General features: G+C 39.8%; 1 protein-coding gene across 1 annotated transcript in view; it reads left to right on the top strand.

The window, feature by feature from the left end:
• Nucleotides 1–531: 531 nt before the first annotated feature.
• Nucleotides 532–12,272, top strand: part of nbas (NBAS subunit of NRZ tethering complex) — a 383,924-nt gene continuing 372,183 nt past the window's right edge. The window contains exons 1-3 of the mRNA XM_061900721.1: nucleotides 532–728; nucleotides 4,263–4,314; nucleotides 4,414–4,450. Of these exons, the coding sequence (XP_061756705.1) occupies nucleotides 636–728; nucleotides 4,263–4,314; nucleotides 4,414–4,450 (182 nt within the window). The 5' untranslated portion in view covers nucleotides 532–635. The remainder of the gene's footprint in view (nucleotides 729–4,262; nucleotides 4,315–4,413; nucleotides 4,451–12,272) is intronic.

Here is a 12,272-nt window from a genome sequence, read left to right as displayed (position 1 = left end):
ACATACACCCCGCCCCCAACCCAACGCCCTCGACGCAAATCCCATAGGGTTGATGAATGGATGGTCAGCGCCTGAAGAGCTGCGGCCTACCATCATGACCTTGAACTACCTTCCCTCTGTTGCTAGATATCTCGCGATGTATGTTGTAATATGTTTATGTGCTTTGCTATTGAGTTTTTTTCCCACTCCAGACTGGGCCCCCTTAGGAGCCCAGTCTAGATTGTATTTTTTTACTCATCCTTCCCCAGCGTTTACCTTTTTCCCATCTTTTACGGGGCGCCTTATGGCGACCCATCAGCGTTCTTGTTCTGTAACCCTGTACACTGTTTGTTTGTCTAATTTTGAACAGGTTTGTGCTGAAAACAAAGTTTCGTTGTACTTGTGCAATGACAATAAAGACCTATCCTATCCTATCCTATCCTATCTTCATGAGTACTGCGATGAGGTGGCGACTTAACCAGGGTGTACCCCGCCTACCACCCGAATGCAGCTGAGATAGGCTCCAGCGACCCCGAAAGGAACAAGCGGTAGGAAATGGATGGAAGTTCATGAGGATCAAAAAAGGCAGTTCCCTGTTTAGTTTGTCCCACACGGCTCGCCGTCGACACAATTGACAGCTGGCTCCCGTAGTCAACATGGCGGAGGATAGCCTGCTTGCAAGCAAAGATGAAAACATTTTATACGATTTACTTGTTATTACCGAATGGCCGCCCGAGACTGACACGCAGGTTAGTTGGCTCTAAATTCACTTCTCATGCCCAACTTTTCTATTTCAATGTTTCTGCCCTCATTTTCGCTTTCGAACGTGAACTATTACTAAACGTTGAAGTCAACGGTAAGCAGAGCCACGTTGCATAAACATTTTATATTTTCAATATAAACTCCTATTAACTATAACCTTTGATGGATGCTTCTCTACCTTTGTCACGTTTTCAATCAATACAAGTGCAATTACGTCCTAAAAAAAAAAAAGCCCTCAAAACCAATTGCAACGAATGCATAGCCCAACACATCCCACAGGGATCAATACTTGTTCAATCTTTATATAAATTAATTTGTGAAGTTACAAAACATTTTAAAGTTAGTATCATTCGAGGTGGATCACAACAGCGTTTTGTTTAGGAGAAAACTAAATTATGGAATGGATTAAGTAAAGAAGTTAAACATTGTACTGATATGATCTAGTTTAAGAGGCTGTTCAAATTAATAGTTCTTACAAAGTACAAAGAAGAAGAATTATGAGAAACACTTTCAACCTTATTGAATATAAAATATTCTTCATCTCAGTATGTTGGTAATGACTGAATTAATTAAGTACATGTTACAGAACTGTTGTATTACTCATTCACGGATGTCATTTTACTATTTTGCTGTGAAACGGGTCAGTGAATGAATGTATATATTTGTGGGGGCTCTGACGTGGGAAAGGGGTAGGATTAAATAAGCTTCGCTTCTTCCTACTCCTTTTCGGACATGATGTGATGTGAGGTGATAATAAATTGTCTGTATTGTATTGTAAATGTGTTCATGTTCGAAATAAACTAAGAAAGAAAGAAGAAGAAGAAAGAAAGGACACAGAAGAAGATATTACAAATAATAAATAATAACAGAAGAAAAGACTCCAAAAAGGGACAAGCGGTAGGAAAATGGATGGATGGATGAACAAATTGAAGACATTTGTTTTTTAGTCCTGTCCAGCTACTAGGGCAGTGGTTCTTAACCTTGTTGGATGTATGGAACCCCACCAGTTTCATATGTGCATTCACAGAACCCTTCTTTAGTGAAAAATATATATTTTTTTTTTTGGGAAATTCAAGACAAAGTTCTATGTTTTTGGTAACCCTTTCGTATGGAGAACATATTCTAAGTAACAAAGACTTAATTTAGTTATTTGGACACTAGGGGAACATATTCTAAGTAACAAAGACTTAATTTAGAGTTATTTGGACACTAGGGGAACATATTCTAAGTAACAAAGACTTAATTCAGAGTTATTTGGTTAGGGTCAGGGTTAGAGGGTTAGGGTTATAATAAGGACATGCCGAATAAGGCATTAATAAGTACTTAATAATGACTAGTTAAGAGCCAATATGTTACTAATTTGCATGTTATTAAGCAACTAATTGATAGTGAATATGTTCCCCATACTAAAGTGTTACCATGTTTTTTTTACTGGTGCACAAAATGAACCGTGCATGTACACCAACTTGTTCAAACAACACAACCAACACAGTGCATAAACTTGTAACAAATTACACACCTGCAAATCATTCAGCTGTTGCCATATTTGTAATACACCGATAAGGAGAAGTTTGTATTCATACGATGAGTCGGGTGTGTTTTGACCTCCGCCGAACCCCTGAGGCCGACTCACCGAACCCCTGGTGTTCGATCAAACCCAGGTAAGGACCACTGTACTAGGGCAAATCATAAATGGTTGATGAAGATGCCCTTATCGCCTGTAAACATTTACTTTACAAAAGAAGTTTGGGATACTTCTCTTGTTGCCTTATGTATATTTGAGTTTATTAAATGGATATACATTATTATTTGGTGCAGGAGTGGATAGAAAAAAAAGGAAGACAGAGGGGGAAATTGTGGGGACATGAGGGGGATAAGACAAAGAGACAACAACAACAGCAAACACAACTATAACAATAACAACAACAACAACAATAGAACAACGTCATCAAATAGGAAATGTACAAATATGATGGTGAAAATGATAGCAAAGAAGCAGAAATGAAACAAATATTAATACACAAATGACTATGAACATTATTACACTACAAATGGAGCAAAACGAATACCAATATACGTAGCAATAATTGATCATTAATAATATCAATAATTACCTCAATTATCAACAATACAATTGTTCAAATGCAACAATACATACCGGTATATGTAATGATAACTTGAAATACAAAAAAAGCAGATGAATGTAGGGGAATAAAGAGAAGCCAACTATATTAACCTACTTGATTGTTATAGTAACAATAGGTTAAGCTTTGTCAATGTGCGATGTGTTACCCAGTTTCCCCTAGAGCAACAACGTTAATATATATTTGATGAAACATGATTATATGCATGAGTGTATGTATGTATATTGTACTTGTATATGTACGTTATGTGTATATGTATGTTTGCACAATGAATGTTTATGTACAGTATGTAGGAAGAAGAGATGGTTTGACACAAAACAGACTATCCTTAAACCTCAGTAAAATTAAAATAATGCTATTCGGTAACAGTAGAAGGGAAAGTCAAACACAAATACAAATGGACGGAATAGAAATTAAAAGAGTAAATTAAACCAAATTTGTAGGTATTATGAAAGATGATAAAATGGACTAGAAATCTCATGTAAAAAATGGACAACATAAAGTAGCAAGAAACATGTCAATAATGAATGAATATATTCTAGTCCAAAAATCACACCATATTCTCTACTGCTCGCTAGTTTTACCATATCTGAGTTATAGTGCAGAAATATGGGGAAATAATTTCAAAAGTACACTTCATTCATTAACAATGTTACAAAGAAAGACCAGTTAGAATATTACATAATGTTGGATATAGAGAACATTCATTTCAAAGCCTTTATTCATTGAATCGAAAATACCGAAATTCCACGACATAGTGAATTTGCAAACAGCTAAAACTACACACAAAGCAAACTACAATCTGCTGCCCAATATCATACATCAATTCTTCTCAACAAAAGAGGAGGGATATAATATTAGAGAAAATAATTTAAAACATTTGTACGCATGTACAACACTCAAGACCTTGAGTATATCAGTATATGGAATTAAATTATGGCATGGATTAAGCAAATAAATCAGACAATGTTCTAATGTAATCCACTTCAAGAAACTCTTCAAACCTAAAGTGTTTACAAAGTACAAAGAAGAAGAACGATGATAAACATTCTGAATTTATTTCATCCATCCATTCATTTTCTTGATAATCTTACTTATCCCACCGTATGAAATATAACTTACTTTGCTCATTATTTATTTATTTATTTCTAATGTTATTACTTATATAGTATATTGTAAATACATTGAGAACAGGAAGTGAACAAAGGTTTTACCAACTATTATGTAAAGGAAAAGGGGTAGGATTAAAAAAGCTCTGCTTCTTCCTACTCCTTTTCGAACATGTTGAATAGAGAAACTGGAAATTATGATGTATCATGTTGTATGCATGCATGTTCCAAATAAACTCAAACTCAACTCAACTCAATATCTTTGCAGCAACGAGGCAACAAAGAACATGACACCTCTATTATTGCAAAAACAGTGACAGGTAAGTCTGTCCTAACTCTTAAGGACATGCTAATACTATATTTAGTAATAATAAAATAGTACGTTCAGATGTATGACCATTCATTCTATTTTCCCACAGGCCCATTCAGATTAATCCTGCACTATTTGTGGTACAGGTAAGGTCATTTATATTCCTCTAATACAGCTGTATAGTCATGTAGCTAAATATTATCATGCACTTAAAGAAGTTCACCAAAAGTTATCTTTGCATATAATAAAATGGTACCATGCTAATATTATATCATTTCAATTGTTGATTGTAAAAAGTGCCACAGGTGTATTTGTTGTATGATTATACATTATTTGTAATCCTCCTTAGAGACTTCACAGGATTAAAAAATACAATATTTGAATGAAATAAGACTTAAAAAGTAATTTAATGTAAATAATTTGTTTATTTTATTAAAAATAATGTCTCGTTTCTTTCATCAAAAGAGTCAGAAAGCTTGATTCAAGATGGAATGATTCGAATTACGCTATTGATACCGCTGTCCACTGGGGTGTTGAATAAGTAGTTATAAAAAACAATAAATAATAATAAAATAAGAATAATATAATGGTGCTATTATTGTTGTTATTGTGTTTACAGCATAAAAACAGAAAACTACTGTACAGTCCCCGGGATCTGGACAATTCCAGATGGGCTATTTGGATTTTGGGCCACAAGGGCCGATAACATAATATCTGGTTATTTTCCGTTTCAACCTGTTCTATTGACACTTCTGTTAAAATGTAATAATCACTTATTCTTCTATCGTTTGATACTTTACATTAGTTTCGGATGATACCACAAATTTAGGTATCGATCCGATACCACATAGTTACAGGGTCATACGTTGGTCATATTCCATCTATCCATCCATTTTCTACCGCTTATTCCCTTTCGGGGTCGCGGGGGGCGCTGGCGCCTATCTCAGCTACAATCGGGCGGAAGGCGGGGTACACCCTGGACAAGTCGCCACCTCATCGCAGTGGTCATATTTTAAGTTCTCTTTTTTTTTTCATTTTTTTTTTTATTGACATCCAGCATCAGACATTCCTATCCATCACATCATATTCAAATACATCATATATCTGTTGTCTGCCCTAAATGTCAAAATATATTTTTTTGTTTATATCCCAACCATACCACACCCCACCTAAAGAAAAGAAAGAAACAGCAGAAAAACTAATTAGTATTTGCAGATACATCAATTAAGTAAAGAAAAAATAAATAATAATACATTATTAATAATAATGTGGTGAAGAAGGAGCTGAGCCGGAAGGCAAAGCTTTCAATTTACCGGTCGATCTACGTTCCCATCCTTACCTATGGTCATGAGCTTTGGGTCATGACCGAAACGACAAGATCACGGGTACAAGCGGCCGAAATGAGTTTCCTCCGCCGGGTGGCGGGGCTCTCCCTTAGAGATAGGGTGAGAAGCTCTGCCATCCGGGAGGAGCTCAAAGTAAAGCCGCTGCTCTTCTACATCGAGAGGAGCCAGATGAGGTGGTTCGGGCATCTGGTCAGAATGCCCCCAGAACGCCTCCCTAGGGAGATGTTTAGGGCCCGTCGAACCGGTAGGAGGCCACAGGGAAGACCCAGCACACGTTGGGAAGACTATGTCTCCTGGCTGGCCTGGGAATGCCTCGGGATCCCCTGGGAAGAGGTGGATGAAGTGGCTGGGGAGAGGAAAGTCTGGGCGTCCCTGCTTAGGCTGCTGCCCCCGTGACCCAATCTCGGATAAGCGGAAGAAGATGGATGGATGGATGGATGGATGGATAATAATAATAATCAGAATTAAAATATTCTGTTAAAATGTAATAATCATGTATTCTTCTGTTGTTGGATACCTTACATTAATTTTGGATGATACTACAAATTTGGGTATTAATCCGATACCAAGTAGTTACAGGATCATACATTGGTCATAATTTAAGTTTTATCATGTGTCCAGGGACGTATTTTCTGAGTTTATGAATATAATATGAATTTAAAAGAAACAATATTTTGTGAAAATAAAAAATATAGATGTAGTGGCCTAGTGGTTAGAGTGTCCGCCCTGAGATCGGTAGGATGTGAGTTCAAACCCCGGCTGAGTCATACCAAAGACTATAAAAATGGTGCCCATTACCTCCCCGCTTGGCACTCAGCATCAAGGGTTGGAATTGGGCGTTAAATTACCAAAAATGATTCCCGGGCACGGCCACCGCTGCTGCCCACCGCTGCTGCCCACCGCTGCTGCCCACCGCTGCTGCCCACCGCTGCTGCCCACCGCTGCTGCCCACCGCTGCTGCCCACCGCTGCTGCCCACCGCTCCCCTCACCTCTTAGGGTGTGAACAAGGGTGATGGGTCAAATGTAGAGAATAATTTTGCCACACTTGATTGATTGATTGAAACTTTTATTAGTAGATTGCACAGTTCAGTACATATTCCGTACAATTGACCACTAAATGGTAACACCCAAATAAGTTTTTCAACTTTTTTAAGTCGGGGTCCACGTTAATTAATTCATGGTACAAACATATACTATCCGCATAATACAGTCATCACACAAGTTAATCATCATAGTATATACATTGAATTATTTACATTATTAATAATCCGGGGGGTGGGAGGGGACCTTTGGTTGATATCAGTACTTCAGTCATAAACAATTGCATCAACAGATAAATGGACTTTGAAACAGTGTAGGTCTTACTTAGCAGGATATGTACAGCGAGCAGAGAACATAGTGAGTTCAGATAGCATGAGAACAAGTATATACATTAGAAAAACATTTGATTATTTACATTAGGTTATTTACAATGGGATGTGAATGGAGGAGGGTATTAGTAAAGTGTTGAAGTTGCCTGGAGGTGTTGTTTTAGAGCGGTTTTGAAGGAGGATAGAGATGCACTTACTTTTACACCTGTTGTGAGTGCATTCCACATTGATGTGGCAAAGAATGAGAATGAGTTAAGACCTTTGTTGGATCGGAATCTGGGTTTAACGTGGTTGTGGTTATGGCGGTTATTTATGTTAAGGAAGTAGTTTGACATGTACTTCGGTATCAGGGAGGTGTAGCGGATTTTATAGACTAGGCTCAGTGCTAGTTGTTTTACTCTGTCCTCTACCCTGAGCCAGCCCACTTTGGAAAAGTGGGTTGGAGTGAGGTGTGATCTGGGGTGGAGGTCTAAAAGTAACCGGAGTAGCTTGTTCTGGGATGTTTGGAGTCTAGATTTCAGGGTTTTGGAGGTGCTGGGGTACCAGGAGGTGCAAGCGTAATCGAAAAAGGGTTGAATGAGAGTTCCCGCTAGAATCTTTATGGTGCTTTTGTTGACCAGAGAGGAGATTCTGTAGAGGAATCTCGTTCTTTGATTGACCTTTTTGATTACCTTGGTTGCCATTTTATCACAGGAAAGACTGGCCTCTAGAATGGAACCTAGGTAGGTGATCTCATCTTTCCTGGTGATAACAATGTTACCCACTTTTATAGTGAAGTCACTGACTTTCTTAAGGTTGATATGGGACCCAAATAGGATGGATTTTGTTTTACTCAAGTGTATGGATAGCTTGTTGTCAGCGAGCCAGGTGCAAATATTAAGGAGTTCAGCACTGAGGATTTGTTCCACCTGTGACTTGTCCTTGCCGGATACCAGCAGGGCCGAGTCATCCGCAAACAGGAACAATTCACAGTGGCCTGCTGATGGCATGTCATTTACGTATATTAGGAACAGTAAAGGTCCTAGTATACTGCCTTGTGGGACTTCACAGTGTACTGAGAGGGGTGGGGGGGACTCGGTGCCGTTCACCTCTACCACCTGTTTCCTCCCCTCCAAATACTGAGAGGGGTGGGGGGGACTTGGTGCCGTTCACCTCTACCACCTGTTTCCTCCCCTCCAAATAAGATTACACCCAGCGCATGAGGTTTTATCGAATCCGATTGCGCTGAGCTTATCCAACAGTATAGCGTGGTTAACGGTGTCAAAGGCCTTCTGAATGTCCAGCATGACCATGCCGCAGTATTTGCCCGCATCCACCTCATGTTTGATGTGGTCGGTCAGATAGAGAAGTCATGTGTCAGTGGAGTGGTTAGTTCTGAAGCCGGATTGGAATTTGTACATTAGTTTATTAGTAGCAAGGTATCTAGCAACCTGTTCATAAACTATTTTTTCCATTACTTCTGAAATGGAACTGAGAATAGAAACAGGTCGGTAGTTACCGGGTTCTAATTTGCTTTTTTATAAAGGGGGGTTACTCTTGCTATCTTGAAATCCTTGGGTACTTGGGCTTGTTCGATTGAGAGGTTTATTATATGTGTGATTATTGGGGCAATTGTGGTGGCACAGTCCATGAGGAATCTGGAGGGGGATATTGTCAAGGCCTGTGGCCTTGTTTGGGCGGAGCGCGCTCAATTTATTAAGCACCTCGTCAGCTGAGACCATTTCTAATTTGAAATTGTTGTTGATTACTCCTAACTTTCTGTGATGGGACAGATTGTTAACGAGAGTTGTGGCTATGCAGGTGAAAAAGGTGTTAAGTCTGCTTGCTACCTCCATTTTGTCTGTAATGAAGGAGTCACCCTCCTTGATGTTGATGTTGGTGAGTCTGGTTTTAAGTTTCTGGCTGCATCCAGGAAGCTAGTTGTTGAGAATTTTCCAAGACTCATATGGCTTATTTGTGTTTTCCTCTATTTTGTCATTTAAGTAATTGTTTTTAAGGATTTAGTCAGGTTGTTATATTTCTTAATTTATTGCATTGCTTTTTTGAGTGTTGAAAGGAGTGATTTGAGGTTATTATTATTGGGTTGTTTATTTACTTTGGTTTTACACTTTTGGTATTTGAAGTATTTTCTGTCTCTGTCTTTTATGGCAGCTATTAGGTCTGGATTGATCCATGGTTCAGAGTGGGCTTTGATCCTGACTGTTCTCACGGGAGCCATATCATTTAGTATCGCTAGGAACGCTGTTTTGAAGCGATCCCAAGCATCTTCAACCAGGTTGCTCATGAGGACAGGGGACCAGTCCCACTCACCTAATTTATCACTGGAGAATGTTTTAAGGGATCTGGATTGAGCTGTTAGGTGGCCATAGGCTTTGGGTTTAGTTATTTTGCGCGTGCAGAAGGTTATATAATGGTCGCTAAGACCACAGATCATGACCCCACTATTTTTCATGTTATGCTGGTCTGATGTAAGGATGAGATCTATGGTTGATTGGGTGGAAACACACATGTGTGGGGAGTGTTATTAGCTGGGAGAGAGCGTGCAGATTACAGAACTTGCTGTAAGATTTGAAGACAGGCGCATCATTGAGAGGCCCATCGTTCGTCATCCAGAGGATGGGGCAGGGGGGACCAGGTAGGAGTGGTGGGGTTGACGTGGTTTTCGCGGCTTTTGGTTAGGTGGAGAACAATGACCAGGGATTTAGGAAGAGTCCCCTGAAACCTGTGTAGGCCGTTGGGGGTCCAGGTGAAGCGGTGATGACCCTCAGGGTTTCGGGAGAGGTTAGGAGGACCTCCGCACTGCCGACTTTCTTGGCGGCCAGGGTGTCGTCAAAAGCCATTACGCCGTCCGCCGCCAAGTCGCCGTCCTCACCGGTGTCTGAGCTGTCTTCAGGCCGCCGACCGCTGGGACGCAGTTGAGCTCGTGTGGTGATGAATAAGTCAGAGCTGGCGTAGGTGGAGAGCCAATGTTTTTAGCATAGCTCCGACGAGGTCCCGCAGCTACGCTAGCTTCCTCGGCGTCGTTAGCAACAACATTGCTAGGCTTCGCCAGGCGAGACAACATCAACTGGGTGGTTATTGGTCCGGGGTTTAGTTCAGTGTCTCCTGAGAGTAGAAGTAACAGTAAAATTGTAGATCTTCGGTCTATCCTACCAGTCAGGGGCTTGTTTCTTCTGAGGCATGAGTGGATCACATTCCCTTCGAAGCACAGGTGCTTCGTTGATGAATTACCAAGGAGGTAGAAATCACAGTGATTGTCCATTTTGCGTTCACGACTCTCACTTTCAAGAGGGTATTGTATCCGTGGTGGTTTCAAATATAAATCCGTGATCCACAGTAGAAAAATGATGAAGTGTGGGATCATCCGAGCGGTTGATTGTATTCCCGAGTGGGAGCGAAAGAAAATGCGACTGCTCATCTTGTCATCTTGGCGTCCGGACACCTACTGTGTGTGTGACAATCAATCATTGGTACTTTAACTTTTTTTTTTTTTTTTTTTTAACTTAGTATTGGCTAGATACGCTCTTGCACTTGGTATCATTGCAGTGAATGTCAGGTGTGGATCCACCCATGGCATTTGTTTACAATGTGATGTCGGTGAGCTATCGTATCCTACGGTGTGTAGTGAAGCATGTTTAGCTATTCCTCTACCTGCGGGGATTATACTTGTAAGAAACATACTTTATTTGTCGCCATGGAGGCGAGGATTAGGGATTTAGAAGGAGCTAAAACACTGCTAGCGAGCTAGCCATGTCTTAAAGCACTTCTTCCTGAGGGCGTTTCAGTGTTATAACTTCACCTTTATCGTTAGTTTTTAAGCCAAAATGCGTCCGCTCTCCCTTTTCTGTCTACTCACTGTCTGATTGTGAGTATTCTGTGATTGTGAGCTGCCGAACATGCTCCTCTGCTAAAAAAACTGGCAATGTCATGACGTGACGACAAGGCGGCGTCATGCCCATTAAAAAAAAAAAAATATGGCGAACCGGTACTTTTCAAGCAGAGTATAGTATTTTTTTTTGTTCATTAGTACCGGATATTATACTAGTAGCAGTATTAGGGCTTGGCGATATGGCCTTTCTTTAATATCTTGATATTTTTAGACCATATCGCGATACACAATATATATCTCGGTATTTTGCCTTAGCCTTGAATTAACACTTGATGCATATAATTACAGTAGCATGATGATTGTATGTGTCGACATTAAAACATTCTTGTTCCTACTGCATTAATATATGCTCATTTTAAACTTTCATGCAGAGAAGGAAATCACAACTAAGTCAATTGACCAAAACTGTATTTATTAAACAGTTATTAAGCAGTGGCACAAACGTTCATGCCATTTCAAAACAGAAAGTGCAAGATTGTCAGAGACATTTTAAAACAAGCTATTAGTGTACTTTTGTGCATGATGTCACCAAGATGACATATAGAAACAAAACTAAATTAAAGTGCACTTTTTGTACAGAACGCCACTAAAATAGTTTTAAACAAATAAAGTGCACTTTTGTGCATGATGTCACACAATATATTTCAATAACTGCCAAATAAAAATGAGCTGCATAATAGGAACTCAAATAGTGTTCGTCCTTCGCTATGTGGTAGGTTACTGCGGACATTATCTCCTTTTGTTGTTGACTATTTTTTTCATACGGTGTTGATCTGGAAATGTTTGACTCGACATTTTGATGGTCTGTGTGTGTGCACCGAATCGAGTTGTTGACATGCGGAGATAGCACTCTTCATTCTCTAGCAGGTGACTTCTCAAATGATGCTACATGTTAGCAGTAATGCTACTTTTTGTAGCAACGCTTTTGCCCCACACTTGACAAATTACGGTTGTCTGTTCGACATATTCCCACCATAAGCCAAACCACCGCCAGACGATGGAGCCCCTGCTGTTTTTCTTGGGAATTAATTCTTCCTTCATTTGTTACCAGATTCACACCTTCTTTCTCTCGTATTACCACTCGCACCACAGTTAACGTTACTCATGCTGCTACCGCTCTGCTCCGCAAGGGCATATACGTATGTGACGTATGTAAGAAGGTGTGCTTGCTGTCTGTGAGAAGGAGAGACAAGAAAGAGTGAGAAGAGCCTGTAGTGCAGGGGCGCTCACACTTTTTCTGCAGGTGAGCTACTTTTCAATTGACCAAGTCGAGGAGGTCTACCTCATTCCTATTTATAATTTATATTTATTTATTTATGAAAGAGACATTTTTGTTAACAAGTTAATGGTGTTTAATGATAA

The sequence above is a fragment of the Nerophis ophidion genome, linkage group LG05 (genome assembly GCF_033978795.1).
Source record: "Nerophis ophidion isolate RoL-2023_Sa linkage group LG05, RoL_Noph_v1.0, whole genome shotgun sequence".
In the NCBI taxonomy this organism is placed as follows: Eukaryota; Metazoa; Chordata; class Actinopteri; order Syngnathiformes; family Syngnathidae; genus Nerophis; species Nerophis ophidion.
This window is presented reverse-complemented; position numbering and strand designations above follow the sequence as displayed.